At 43.9% G+C, this 14,776-nt stretch overlaps 1 protein-coding gene across 2 annotated transcripts in view; it reads right to left on the bottom strand.

Moving 5' to 3' along the window:
• Positions 1-12: 12 nt before the first annotated feature.
• Positions 13-14,776, bottom strand: part of LOC133111398 (piezo-type mechanosensitive ion channel component 1-like) — a 63,265-nt gene continuing 48,501 nt past the window's right edge. For both annotated transcript variants that reach the window (XM_061221726.1, XM_061221727.1), the window contains exons 25-51: positions 14,027-14,270; positions 13,737-13,833; positions 13,373-13,538; positions 12,788-12,877; positions 12,337-12,416; positions 11,574-11,633; positions 10,667-10,764; positions 10,103-10,223; positions 9,801-9,869; positions 9,476-9,648; positions 9,299-9,393; positions 8,947-9,120; positions 8,578-8,836; positions 8,106-8,294; positions 7,667-7,934; positions 7,469-7,580; positions 6,913-7,060; positions 6,387-6,601; positions 5,997-6,155; positions 5,750-5,897; positions 5,415-5,603; positions 4,678-4,770; positions 3,543-3,715; positions 2,861-2,983; positions 2,653-2,732; positions 1,803-1,998; positions 13-1,551 (exon numbers count right to left, since the gene is read on the bottom strand). In XM_061221726.1, the coding sequence (XP_061077710.1) occupies positions 1,302-1,551; positions 1,803-1,998; positions 2,653-2,732; positions 2,861-2,983; positions 3,543-3,715; positions 4,678-4,770; positions 5,415-5,603; positions 5,750-5,897; positions 5,997-6,155; positions 6,387-6,601; positions 6,913-7,060; positions 7,469-7,580; positions 7,667-7,934; positions 8,106-8,294; positions 8,578-8,836; positions 8,947-9,120; positions 9,299-9,393; positions 9,476-9,648; positions 9,801-9,869; positions 10,103-10,223; positions 10,667-10,764; positions 11,574-11,633; positions 12,337-12,416; positions 12,788-12,877; positions 13,373-13,538; positions 13,737-13,833; positions 14,027-14,270 (4,069 nt within the window). In that variant the 3' untranslated portion in view covers positions 13-1,301. The remainder of the gene's footprint in view (positions 1,552-1,802; positions 1,999-2,652; positions 2,733-2,860; positions 2,984-3,542; positions 3,716-4,677; positions 4,771-5,414; positions 5,604-5,749; positions 5,898-5,996; positions 6,156-6,386; positions 6,602-6,912; positions 7,061-7,468; positions 7,581-7,666; positions 7,935-8,105; positions 8,295-8,577; positions 8,837-8,946; positions 9,121-9,298; positions 9,394-9,475; positions 9,649-9,800; positions 9,870-10,102; positions 10,224-10,666; positions 10,765-11,573; positions 11,634-12,336; positions 12,417-12,787; positions 12,878-13,372; positions 13,539-13,736; positions 13,834-14,026; positions 14,271-14,776) is intronic.

Here is a 14,776-nt window from a genome sequence, read left to right as displayed (position 1 = left end):
GCAGGTCAGGAATACAAATTGCCATTTATTACTGTGGTGATGCACAATATTGACATTGATTGATGTTAATTGCATTTTGATTCTAATTAGTCTACCAGTTGATGGTTTCCAAGAAGGCTACATTTGTCACTGAAGAGTGAGCAATGAAAAAAATATATGAATTTATAGAAGTACAAAAGTTCACTTGTAGTCTGTGTGCACACTGTGTGCAAAATGTTCAGTTTAAAGTAAAATGATGGAGAATATTTGGTCCCTACTGGACTAAAATAACTCATATTGTGTGTGTGTGTGTGTGTGTGAGAGAGAGAGAGAGAGAGAGAGAGAGAGAGAGAGAGAGAGAGAGAGAGAGTGTGTGAGTGTGTGTGCATGTTAATTGCTTAGCCAACAATATTGCAACAATTTTGAAAAATAACCTACAAAGATTATGTTAGTCATAATGTTTGGCACCACAACTGGCACTGTACTTTTTCAAACTCTTTTTACAAAAATGTTTCCAGAGTTATAGTATTAATAAATCTATTCCAGCATGTGACTTTCCAGAGATCCTGTGTTGAAAAACATATTCTATTGTACCACCTATCCACAGTTTACCAGCAAGATGTTGGACATATGACAGATCTGCAACAGCAAAATTCTTTATGTGAAACAAAACTGTAGTACTTCATCATTAAATCAATTGCATAAGACAGTAAACAGATCATCGTGAAGCTTTCATTTGAAGATGCTTCTTCAAGTCTGGTGTTTTGCACTTTTGTAAGTGAAGTTTCAGATATTCTTTTCCTGATTGTTTTTTCAAACTGTCTCTCCCTTTAAACCTTTAGATGTTTGTGTCTTTTGAGTGTCAGCTGAGAGATGGATGGAAAAGGATTCAGTCATTTTTTCTGTGAAGTTACGCAACTTAGTGGCTCCACAATTCATTGCTTTGAAGTAGAATTCCTCCCAGGTCTTCCAGACAAGCTTCAGCAAGGAAGAAACAAAGTTTTCACTGCCATGATCTGACACAGAGAGACAGAGGCACACAGCAGGCTGTCGTTATGGTAACAGGCTAGGCCCTTGCTCGAAGAAACCAGGCAAAAGGTCAGCCATGTGACCTGCTCCTGTGACTCATCGCAGATCTGCCCAGCGCCGTGCTCAGGACAGTGTTTGTGCATATACGAGCAGAAACATCCTTCTCCTCTGGCTGTCGGCGCTACCCGCTGACGTGTGCCAGCTCACAGGAGGGAAGAGGAGTCACTGGAGCCAGACGCCAGCAGGAGGGTTCGTATCGCTGCACATGGCTCAGGGAAGGGGGGGCGGACGGCTTAGTCCTTCTCCCGGGTCCACTTGATCATGGTCTCTGGGGATCGGTACAGGAAGATCAGCTTGGAGTAGAGCTCCTCCTCCAGCTCCAGTTCCCCAGTCTCCCGCACCAGGAAGATGTCGGTGCAGAGCTTGAGGATGCGGTCCACACACGGCAGCTCCTCGAACATGATGGAATGCGAGATCTCGCTGAAGAAGCCGCGCACAAACTTCCCAATCACCAGCACTACCGAGACGTACAGGCCCATTATCCTGTGGACAAAGAGGACAGTGTGTTAGTTCACACTTCGGGATTGGTCGGCATAAAGCTCAGAGGACTTCATCTTTGAATGTTTGAAATGCTAGAAAAAGGCAAAGCTGCTATCTTAAAAGTATATATAGATACATAACGTATTGACATGCAGTCAAATTATTTTCTTCAGCCAACAAATTACTAAAGATGGTCTTTGGGTGTGTAAAATTAAAGATGCATCACATTAAGGAGATTGAGCAGTGCTTCGTACCCATATCCTGCCAAGAATCCCAGGCTTGGGGGGCTGACTTTATCATTGAAAATGACCATGGGCAGGACCCCACAGCCCTGTGGGGACTGATCACAGTCAGCAATGCTGATGTCCCACCACTCCACGATCCCGCTGCCGTTCATGGAGCGATCCTTCTTCAGCGCCAGAGTCACGTCCTGGTAACCGTCCTCATCACCTGTAGAGTGGAGGTGAAAGCGTTGCCTCTTAATCAACACCTAACCACTCCAAGGCACTCTGTCCACAGCTCACATACCGAGTACAACACACAGAGCACATCCTCTCCCCTAAGCTTGATGCTGCATGGGTCTAAGTATGCGTCTGTTTGTGTCTATGCTATTCATTAAATTATGTTAATGTTATGGGGATATATTTTATAGTTCCAGCTGTGCTCCTGCCTCTCACCACCAGAGGCCGCCAGTTTCTGTTCCTATTGATGGATTGTCTTTAGGCTGTTTAGGCTGTGTCTAATTTAGTTTCATTTGGTTCACCTGTTCTAGGGTGTATTTTAGTTCCCTGCTCTCGGTTTCCTATTGCTGGGTCTTTTGTTCTTTGCACTGGTCTCCTGCTGCTTGCTTGCAAGTTTACCTGTGCTTCTTCTCAAGTTATTCTCTGTTAGTCTCACCTTAGTTCCTCCATGGGTTTCTGTCCAGTTTATTGTTTTTTGGCCTGGGGTTTTCAAGTAAAGTTTTCTGTCATTTATCCCTTTATCATTTATTCCCTCTCTCCTCGCCATGTCTCTGATATCAGATCCGATACAGGTTTGTACTGAGACGCTCCATGGGTAAATAAACTGTAGTGAATTAATGGAATACCTGTGTTGGTCTCTCACCTTCATATAGCTGACTGACAGGTTTGGCCTCTGCTCCAGTTGGAGCACGGATGAAGTTTGGGAACATGCGTGGCACACGTCTGCAGAACAGGGCACACGGAGCATTAAATGCAGTGGAAACCACACATGCCTCACCGCTACGGTGATGACCAGTGGAATTTGGATTAAAAGCGTCTGCCAAATGACTAAAATGTAAATGTAAACGTACACTGCCTCTGTGCGGTTTCCCACAAGCAGCGATGCAAGGTCTGCTCGAACTGGGTCCCCGGGCTCCAGATTAATGGAGTGCTTGTCAAAAGCGTGTTCCACTGTGCCACCCTTCCCCAAGTCCCTAAGGGCAGAAATATACGGTTTATTAGTAACTTTAGATACACCCCCCCCCCAAACACACACACACACACACATACACACACACACACACACAAACGCAGGTTTTAATCTCATTGTGACTTCTTTATAATATAAATAGATAGATGATTACACACATACACAGCTCACCTGATAATTCCACATAATGTACATTTCAGTGTAATACTGTAATACTAAGTTCCAAGCCACAGACACATCATGCCGTGCAAGAGTGCTCAGTGCGGAAATGCAAACAACCAGAAGACAGGAAATAAGCCAAAATACACTCAGTAAAAAGATGAGTATCCTGTTTAACTGCTATCTTCATTGTTGTGGGTTGTATTACAAAGTCTAGGGCCCTTACTCTTGGCCTTGGCTGTTGTTTGTGCCAAGGCTTAACCTCATCTACTGTTGTAAATAATGGCAGCTGTACAATTGGATTCCAGAATATACAAGATTGAAAGACGTAAGCTGTACATTAATATGTCTACCAAGCTAGATGCACACTCAAATGGTCTCACACATCTCTCTGACGCACTGACCTCTGGAAGTTCCAGGACAAGCGCAGAGTCATGTCCACCGGGCTGCTCAGCAGTTCCTTAATGACTTCCTGGCGGCTGGGCGGGCTGATCCGCCACACAGAGCCTGAGCTGCCCTCGATGTTCGCCGTCACAATGTCCTCATAGCTGTACAGAGTGATGAACTGCATGGCCACCTGAGCACACAGAAACAAGACTCCAGCACCAGGGACACATAACTTTTTGTTTATGAATGTAGCAGCAGTGTAAATAGTGGAACCCCCTTCCCTTTTGGGTAACACTGTAGCGTGTAGGTTTGTTTTTCTTCTAATTATAATAATAATAAATAATAAAAAAATCAGCTGTGGCCATTAATGGTACTGGCATAGTTGGGACATGACACAGGACCGTGGAGTGCTTCCACACTGGGACCCAGAGTCTCAGCAGACCACTTAGAAGCCAGACTGCCACTTTTATGCTACTATAATCTATGCTTTCAGGTCCTTTCATCTTCTGGGACTTTTGACTGGGCAGCCTCCATTACACAAGCAAGTAGGATTTCTGTCTGGCCTCCTTGTGAAAACTACAAATGAAACACATTCCTTTCAAACATCTTATTCCAGTTTATACAAACATTTTATGATGGCACAAACACTGGGGGTTTTCAAGACCAGGCTTGATATAGAGCTAGATACTATTTAGCTTTTAGGCAAACTAAGCAGTAGGTTCACTTTCGTGGTAGGAAAGCAAGCATTGCTGGGCTGAATGGCCTGTTCTTGTCATTATGTTATGTTATGTTATCAATCTTGTATTTATTATATACTATATAACATATCCTCCTAAAACCTGGCAATTATCTTCTATCCCCTGTAGAGGATGCAAGTCTCTGGTCTCCATCTGAAGAACCCTATTCTACAATGCTGAAAACTACAATACAAGGGACACTCAATAAAAATACACATTTCAAACATATTTTTATGTTTTTTTTCTCCAGGGTCTTAGGAAGACATTGTCTGTTAAACTGGTAATTGAATCGTAGTATTGTATTGGCTGTTGAGCAAATGTCATGTATTTATCTGACTTTAGACTCCAGATCTAACACAAGGCCCAGGTAATAGCAGAAAAGGGACTGAGCTCAGGGAAAACACATATTACTCACAGCGTTATTTCCAAACTGGGCAGTCAGATTGTTGTATTTATGCTCAGTGAAGGGTTGAATAGACTGCTGCTGCACACTCATGGTGAACAAGGGCTGAGTGGAGAAGAGAAAGTATGAGTTACTGGCCTTGCAAGGAAAGCCTCTCATTCTGCACAGATATATCTCAGTCTAAGGGATACACTTACACCAGGAATTGAATACCATTAGGGTAGAAAATGTAACAAAACTCTGTTGCTTTTTCCCCACAAGCTGAAATGATTAAACAGAACCTAACTGAATATAACTATACCATTCTTGAAGTTTTGAGTTCTTCATGCTTTACCATCTTCTACAGCAGGGCTGCCCAACCCTGTTCCTGGAGACCTACCATCGTGAAGGTTTTCATTTCAACCTTAATTTGCCACAACTGATTCTACTAATTATCAGCTCAACGAGATCTTAGCTGTTGATTGTGGTGTGCTTAGTTCGCGCCGGTGTGAAAACCTTCAGTATGGCAGATTTAAAGGAACAGGGTTGGGCAGGGTTGTACAAAAACAAAAAAAATGTGTACAACATTTCTGTCCATAAATGTGTGGTTAAAAAATCTATTGCACACAACATAATTATTCATTAATTTTCACTGACTGACATTCTAAAGAGTAAAAATGCTGCAACTCAACATTTTGATGTGGGCTGACTGAATCTTCACTCTGGCACACAGAAGATGGAATGATGAGAAAACATTATTTATAAATTACCTCATAGCCTCCCAGCTTAACGGTGACTGTAACATCTACTGGATGGTTGACCACACCCACAACAGATCTGACCAGTGAGATGAAGAGTAGTGGAAACCAGATGATGCAAATGAGGAAAAAGATGATGAGCCCACCCATTCCATATTTTACTATTTTCTTCTTCTTCTGTCCCTTGGGCTGGGGGTATTTCTGAAAATGACAATAAAAAAGCTATGACATAGGATAATAGACCTGGGTCAAATTCAGTTATTGTGTTGTATTGTACTATATATCTGGAAAGGTTTGTGCAAGGTTACAGATTACTAATCAGACTACAGGATTGATCGCTAGTGCACCTTCTCAGTCTCACGGCTGCACTTTATGATGAATATGTTGGCATAGATGTCCTCCACACACATCCAGTTAGAGAGAGACAGGGTGGTGTCAGTCCAGACCCAGTCCATCACAGCCCGAAGCTCCACCAAAAACGGTACCAATCGGAACCTGAAAACAGAGACTCAGGTGCATCAGCTTGGAGAGGACCTTTGCTGATGTTACTTGCTAGTGTCTCCCAGGTAGATAGTGGAGAGATGGAATGCTCACCCCTGAAACAGGAAAAGATTGATGTGGTTGTATTTCTTTGTGAGGAAGTTGCCCAGGATGCGGGTGGGGTAGCCGCAGCGGATCTGATAGGCAGAGAGGGCGAAGTAGATACACTTGACAAAGTACCAAATCTGGGCCACCGAGTTCTGGCTGAACATCCTGTCAGGACAGATATGGTAATACTCATTAATGAAAGCATTTTATGAGATTGGCTTCTACAATATAACCATATTAAAGTTCTGGAAAGCTTTCTAAATAAAATATGCATTGCATTTGCTATACAAAACATAAGGCAGCAGTACTCAAAATGAGGAAGATGCAGGATGATCTTCCTCAGTAATTCTGCCTGTTGCAGCTTGTGTAGGAGCCTTCACATCTCCCCTTCCTCACCTCTCTGTGACTGCAGGCAGAATGAAGAACATCCAGAGGTGAATACCAAAGACTAGAATGATCTGGAAGATCAGCTTTCCCAGCACGGTCTTGCGCAGGTAGAGTGCGCGGTCAATGATCATGGTGCTGAACTGAATGAGCAGCATCACGAGGAAGGCCTCGGGAACCTGGTCCTCTGAGAGTGTGGACGCGATGTCTGCAGCTGCTGAGTGTTTCTGAGTGGGAGAGGAGACATCGGACCTGTACACTACAGACATCGGACCTGTACACTACAGACATCAGACCTGTACTTGTGACATGATTCACATGTCAGGAGTACGGCTATCATACCACCCTCAGGTGGGGGCTGATTTGTGTCTTACTGTTTGTTCTTGGCCTTATGAAAGAAGGGCTCATTGAGAACATAGGGCTACTCAATTTGTCATCACGACTGGCTATATATATAGTTATAGATATGACTAAAGCAGTGTAGAAAACTTCTAGGTCTCAAAAGGACAGTGGTAAGGCCAGCTGTAGACATACTCACCCCAAAGGCCCAGAACCCGAAGACGATGATGATGAAGTCCACCACATCCGTGAGGAACATAAGGGCATATACATCAGTTGTTGCACGATACTCAGCATGCAGGATGTCATAGAAGAATCCATGGATTGGTGTGTAGACATTATGTACACTGGAAGATATGGGAGTCCAGAATCACAAAGGTCCTCTATTTGATTTGTAGCAACCCCTCAAAGGCAATTCATGCTCTCATTAGTTCATACCACTACTAGAGACCATCAATAGCAAAATATATGGCATACCATTTAAGAATATTATGTATTGGATTGCTGTTCAAACGATCACAGCATTATTTGACAGAAAAGGCTTGAATGAATGTACTAATTAATATTTTTTAATGCAGAAAAATATAATAGTATTCATATTTGCATATTTTATCGTAACACTGCACAAACTTGGCTGAAAAATATTAAAATAATGTATTAAATAATACCTTGATTAATTACAGTGACTGCACTGTTCCCTACTATAATCTCCCATCCAGAACAATCATGATGAGTAATGGTTTGCATAGACTCACATAGAGATGAACATGAGTTTGATTTTCTCCCCTGCTGCCTTAAGCTTTTTCTTGGCTGCCTCTCTGCGTTTCTCCCTCAGCTTCTTCTTGGATTCTTTTTTGGCTTTGGCATCTGTAGCAATACAGACAAAAAAGATCAGTGAGATTTTGTGATTGTACAAATTTGGGTATTGGCTCTGTGAGTTATGCTCTCATTACCTTCATTTTTCCGCTTCTTTTTTCTGAAACGCAGAACACTGCCCCCCTCCTTCTCAGCCTTCTCTGTGAGGCTGGTGGTATCTGGTGTTGGGGCAGGACTTTGGGCCTCATCATATTCTGGCCTCTCATCCTCGATTGGTCTGACATCATCTAGTGCAGTGAGGCTGGGACTAGGGCTGAGATGTGGCTCCTCCCGCTCAACATCCCCTACTGTTGGCCGGCTATTCTCCTCCTCCAGGGGGCCCTCCTGATCCCATAGACCATATCGCTACATAATATAAACAAATGGACACAGAGTTACTCAAGCAGATTAAATAGCAAAAACAAGCATGCATACCAACACCACCTGAAGACCAGCCTTTAGTAAGTTAATTACTGTAGAAATACCATTTGAATATGAAATGCATAAATGAAATGACTGAGTGTGGAATGTGGGTACCTGGAGCAGGGAGCGGTGGAAGAACAGGGCCAGCAGCTGCAGCAGGTCATAACGGATGTAGTTGTCAGTCTTCTCCAGGCCCAGGATGCGAGGGGGGAAGAAAGGCTTGTCTTCATTCAGTCTGGTCTCATACACACTGTTCCAGGGGAAGAAGCCAAACTGGAACATGTACTTCACCACAACCATTACCTGAGAGCAATCAAGACAAAGAAAGAAAATACATTTGACCACATAGTGCATCGGCAGCCAATTTGAAAAGATTTTAAAAGCCCCTTCTACTTTCTCAACCTTCTCTACTTCTCAACCACTACATAGTATGATGATCTCCTGTGGTTAAAAAACATAATAATGTGATTATTTGTGTTTGACTGTGCTTGTGAATTTGGTTTGCTTTTATATTGAATTTATTTTAATTTAATAAAATACCACTGTATCTGAATGTAGGTTATATGAGGGCCTGGCAGTATCCCACCTCAGTGTAGACGATGGCGGTCATCCAAAACTTCTTGGTGGGCCGTGGCACAGACAGCATGGCCCATAAGAAGACGAGGATGGGCAGGACCAGGGAGATGGCAGAGGCAGTCACCACGTTATTCAGCACAATGATTAAATAGCAAACCAGCTCCGAGTGTGCTGCCAACAGGTTGTAGAGAGCAAAGAGCAGCTTCAGGGCCCGGTTCTGGGAGGAGTAGAACTGCTGGCTCTGCGTCAGCTCCTCCACAAAGAATTCCCTGAAATGGGAGGTGATGGGAGAGGTGACTATGGCGGAGCATTTACAGTCACAAAGCTGAGAGGTGAAACCTCAGGTGAATTTGTTGACCTGTCGCTGTGGTTGCTGTACCTGTCAGCAAGGATCTCACTGGCAGTCCTGGTGTGTCGTGAGCACTGCCTGGTCGGAGGTTCTGGTTCTGGCTCCAGCTCCAGGGTGGGTTCTGAACAGAGGGTGGTGCTGCTGTATTCAGCTGTCTGAGGAGTGGTGCGCTCTGTGTCCATCACCTCCTCCCGTTCAATTCCACTGCAGAAGATGAAGCAGAGGAACAAATATGGGTTTCAGATGGCCTGAAATATGTAGGCGGACATTACTACACATAGGGTCAATTAAATAAACATCGAACTAAAACACAAATTTTTGTTTTATGTTTATGATTTGGCCTGCTGATGGTCACAGCCTTTACTCTCATATCAGAGCCCACCTGGCCATGCTGCAGCTTTTCGTGTTATCAGCATCCATCTCATCCAAGCAGGTCTCCATGGTGGGGGTCTCACTGTCCTGGGACACATGGTCCTCCTGGGACATAACACAGCCCTGTTACAGATCTCAGTGCCATCTATCAGCTATGGAGATCATTCAGCAGGGCATGCTCAGTCACCTGGCTGATGTTGTGGGTGATGAAGTAACGCTGGTTACACAGCACGGTGGAGGTGTCCACGTACTGCTTGGTCAGCAGGTTGAGCCACTGAGTCACACCATCTACCATGGCCTGGAAGAGCACCCAGAGGAATTTCAGGATATCCAGAATTCTCTGCACGATTTCACTCCTCCCTGAGAGAGAGGGCCAGGTCAGAAATAATATTAGTTTAACATCATTGTTATTACATACCCCACAACTAATTAATATCTCCCCTTTCAAAACACTATCTACTCCAGTCATGCAACATGAAACATGCAAAGCTACTGTAAGCATCGGCTGATACCTGAGCGCCCTTGCTCACAAGGTTCCTCCCCTTCCTGTATAGAACACTCCTCTTCCTCTCCATCATCTTCTGCAAAGATAAAAACAAAGTCCTATTTATTTATTTAATTTAGTTCACAGGGACCATGTGTCATTTTTAACATAGATTTCACAAAGTGAAATATGATGCATCACACCAGAGTTGCTACAGCTAATTTCCATCTGCAGTCCCAGATAATCATAAGACATCTGTTCTTGATTAGCTTCCAGCAGAAAGCCAGGACAAGCTGGAGAGTACATCAAAGTAAGCCCAGTCTGCCTGACCTGATATCTGGGAGCTGGTCTCTCTCTCCCTTTCTCTCCTGAGCCTGTGCAGCTCTCTCTGGCGCTGTTGATGATCCCTCAGGGCCGATTTGATGTTGGTCACCCAGGCCTGATACGCCAGCTATGAGAAGAGCATCGGAAATCAGAAGTGTCACTACTGTGAGATGGGATGTCGAAATAGTCTCTGGGCCACATCACATGAGATCATACTGTACATTTATATAGTAACCTGCCAATACAACTGCAACATCAACTGTAGCTGAAATATGTATGCCTTAGTACTTTAGCAATGCAAATGCGTGTGAAATGTCTCCAACTGACACATATTAAAAATTACATGAATGGCATTTGGCAGATGCTCTTATCCAGAGCGTACAGTTGATTACACTAAGCAGGTGATAATCCGCCCTCAAGGGCCCAATGGCTGTGCTGATCTTATTGTGGCTACGCTACCAACCTTGTGGGTTCCAGTCATGTGCCTTAACCACTCCGCTACAGGCTGCTAATGGTAATTAGCTTTGACCATGAATCCTGGGCTTTTGTCCCAGGGGTGGGATCCCTTACCTGAGAGGCACTTTGTTTTCGGGGCTTATGGTCCTCTGCCAGCAGCTCTTCCTCCTCACTGTCAGACTCAAACAGGTAATACTCGCCAGAATGCAGCACTGCAGATGGAGACATAGGCAGACACACCCATATAAATGTACTGGTCTTACTGACTGGCACAGACCACAACTACATCAGATGCTAATATAAATGAATGCGCTACTGGGATGAACCCATATAACTAAATGGCAAAATAACTACGAGGAAGTGGACAGAGACATGTAACACAGATTCTGTTTTGATCTGTAATAATTTTATTCAACACAAAACTGACTGCTTGTGCGGGCTTCATCAAAATTCACAGCATCATATAGACCAGGACCTCCAAACCTTTCAGAATCCAGGAACCACTGCCAGAGCAAATACCTTTTCTGTGACCCAGCCCTGACTAATCTAATATACAGGATATGGCCAACCCCTCTTACAAGCCATCAGAGGGTTCACAGTTTGGGAAATAATATAAGACCACATATATAGAAAACACAGAGCACCACTCCACAGAAACTGTTCTGCTTTAGTCATTGTTTAGGGCCTCTGTTTTTCTCTGACAATTTAATTTCGGATGTCTGAGAGCACAAACTGTAGTTTCTGAATTTCTGAGTGCTGGAACAGAAAATACTATTATATAATGATTAATTTTATTTTTTTACCGCCACTGTTCTCTACTTAGGGTATAGGAATGCACTACAATGGTTAGCCAACTGCAAACCGCTCCATAAAAATATCCAGCTGCCTAGATTAATTAAAAATATATAATCTGTGTAACCTGCTGTAGATAAGAGCATCTGCTAAATGCTGCAATATACAAGACTGTAATTATGGAAAACTGTAAGGTTTCCACTAATTGGATGTTAACCATGAGATGTACCTGTAGCATGGTCAAGCCAAGGACGCCACCAGTTTTTCTCATGTGTGTTTTCCTCTCCTTCTGTTAGGGGGGATAAAAAGATCTTAGTCCCACAGCAACCAAAGTCTGCAGAAGAACTGTGGCAAGTTCTCCAACATGCTTGGAACAACCTCCCTGCTGACTGTCTTAGGCAACGCTGTCCTGCAATTCTATATCTCAGAGAAGTGATGCAGTTTTAACACTGAAGGGCGGTCACAAAAAATACTGATTTAATTCTTTATTTAATTATTTTTCTCCCAATTTGCTAGCCAATTGGACCCCTTCTGATTCAATTAGAGCTAGTATTAGATACACCGCCCACACCCCGTCCCTCGGCGGCCGACAGGAGAGCGGCACGCCTTCTTCACGCCGTCTCGCCTCCCAAGTCGTGACCGTGATTCCGAGGCGCTCGAGGTGCTTGTTTTTGTGCAGCGATCTACTAACCCTGCCAAGTCCCTCCCTCTGGAGCAGCGAGCCAATCATTGCTGCTCCACGTGAGCCGGCCAAACTTGGCTTTTGGCAGGACGATTTAATTCAGTTTTTAACTATTCTGCCAAATAACTAAAATGTAATGTAAAACGTATAGTATGTTTATTTAGGACCTTATGAATTATTTTTGAAAGAATCTTATCTGTACAGAATGTTATACAGGTGCCTAAGACTTTTGCACAGTACTGTATATCTGATATTTATATGTTTTTATAGTGGAGTTATAAAATCATCAGCAAAGAGGGTGCGCATATACCTGATGGATCCTCTTCCTTTACCTCAGAGGCATGACGTCCAGTTTTGTATTTTTGCTGCTTGGATCGAATGCGTTCCATTCTAGAGACAGAGACAATATAGTGGTTTCTGCAGTTTTAGCCATCCTGTGCATTTTCCCACTCCCTGTTCCCTCAGATATAGTCAGCTTGGAGTTTTAGACAGCACAGAGTCACAGATTCACTAATAATTGGTGTCTCCTATGTCTCCAATTTTGATTATGTGATTAAATTGTTTGTATGACGTGACATGTTCACATACTGTATGCTGTTCAAAGAGGCAACTGGACAAAGACAAACACTGTAATGCCTGAATGCACTGGAACAGCACTTCTGGTTCTAGAAGCTTTAATAAGACTGGCTGTTGGGTGGATGCATCTCATTTTCTAAGACAGCGTGAAGAGTTTTTACACAGAAGTTTCGAGAGGTACTCACGATCTCTTGAGCTGCGTGAGGGACTTTCGCTCAGCCTGGTGGTGGAACCTCATGCGTTTCACTATGCTGGCTCTGAACAACTCAAATCCCCTACCAGGAACCATAAAACATCTCAGTACTGCAGACACTCACCCACATACGCTCATGCGTGAAAGCAATAACAGCAGTTAATTATCCAAAAAGGTGAAGTGAAGTAACAGTGAAACTTCAACAGAATACACAACAGCATGACCGATGACATTGACTTGACTGCTAATCCAAAGCCTAAGCTACACATAGCATTGTAAAACCTTCCATACAGATACATACTGCATACATCACATAGTGGTTAAGGTACATGACTGGGACACGCAAGGTCGGTGGTTCGATCCCCGGTGTAGCCACAATAATATCCGCACAGCCCTTGAGCAAGGCCCTTAACCCTGCATTGCTCCAGGGTAGGATTGTCTCCTACTTAGTCTAATCAACTGTATGTCGCTCTGGATAAAAGCGTCTGCCAAATGCCAATAATGTAATAATGTAATCACAAGTGACAACCAGTTTCCAGGACTTTGCTGCGACCAGTCAGGCGAAGGCGGTACTCACCGGGAAGCCTGGAGAGCAGCGGCCTGCAGTTCGGCCATCACGTGCAGGAAGTAAAAGCTGAGGAAGACTCTCCTCTGCAGCAGGAGGAAGAAGAAACAAATGCTGTCCCATATGATCCCTGCCTCCTCCACGGGCAGTACACAGTCCTGACCGCTCACAACCTTGGCTGCAAGACACAACCACAAGTGCAAACATAATCAATCCCCAGTCACAGTCAAACTCAGCCCCTCACTGTTCTAATGAGCTTTGTGCTTACTTACATAGAACACACAGTAATATACACACACATGTACCCCCATAGACACATGTAAGGCCACAGACACTCTTATCTGTTCAGTTGTAAATGTGGGAGATGGCTACTCACGGTCATAATAGCCCTTGACGGTGCACACCAGGCTAAATAGCTGGATCACCCAGCAGAAGCCAGCTTGCATCTGCTCCACAAATACACAGGCTAGGATCTGAGGGGGCAAAGAAGTTTGAAAGTTCATTTCAGACTTATAAAGAGCTTTCCAAGAGTATGCAAGTTTAGAGGATGGAAGCAAGGCATGAATTGACCATAAAGTTACTACAGAGAATCCCTGATATGATCATAATTTGTTCAAGAGGGTAGAGTCACATGTACAGTAGGGTCAGGAATGACCGCACACTCACAGACAGCACATTCTTGGAGATGATGACACAGACGTTGTACATGATGAGACAGTCCCACAAGACCAGTCTGCTCTTGGAGGGCCTGGTCAGCATCTGGGTCCCAAACAGCAGGAAGTAGAAGCAGGCCAGCAGGTAGCCCAGGCCGAAGATGCTTATCCGCGTGGCTCCCGTCACAAACACCACCGACAGCACCAGCCAGAACATGTAGCGGAAGACCAGCACCTTAGCCATATCCAGGTAACACCTGCAAAGTTGAGGAGACAGGGGGTGGAGAGAGCCTGTAAACCTACCACACTGAGGTCACAATCAGATGCCACTTCTAGATTCACTTCTACCAAGCACAGTTTGTACTCCAAGGCTCCTCGTTGCCATGACTCGTACCAATGTGTATTAAAGGCTTTTTACTTTTCCACAGATAGAGTGCCTTGAGCATTTTTTGTATATTTAACCTTTTCATAATAAGTCCGAAAGCTGCACTTATTTAAGATGAACAATGGTTTTCCAGTCTGTACACGTCTAATTTTTTCCAAGTGTTTTGCTTTCGCTGTACTCTGTTGTACCCCCCGCAAAAAGGTTGTATTTTCCCATCTAGAGGTAGCCTGTTATTGAAATAAAATGTCTTTAATGTGCTCTTCAGAGGCAGCTCCAAAGACATGAGCCATTCCAGTTAAATCCATGTCCATTATTGTGTCCATGTGTGAGCCCATGTGTAAGTAACACATGACAGGAGCCTAACCCAGCTATAATGTG

The sequence above is a fragment of the Conger conger genome, chromosome 15 (genome assembly GCF_963514075.1).
Source record: "Conger conger chromosome 15, fConCon1.1, whole genome shotgun sequence".
Taxonomy (NCBI): Eukaryota; Metazoa; Chordata; class Actinopteri; order Anguilliformes; family Congridae; genus Conger; species Conger conger.
The sequence above is the reverse complement of the archived record's forward strand: the minus strand, read 5'-3'. Positions and strand labels throughout refer to the sequence as shown.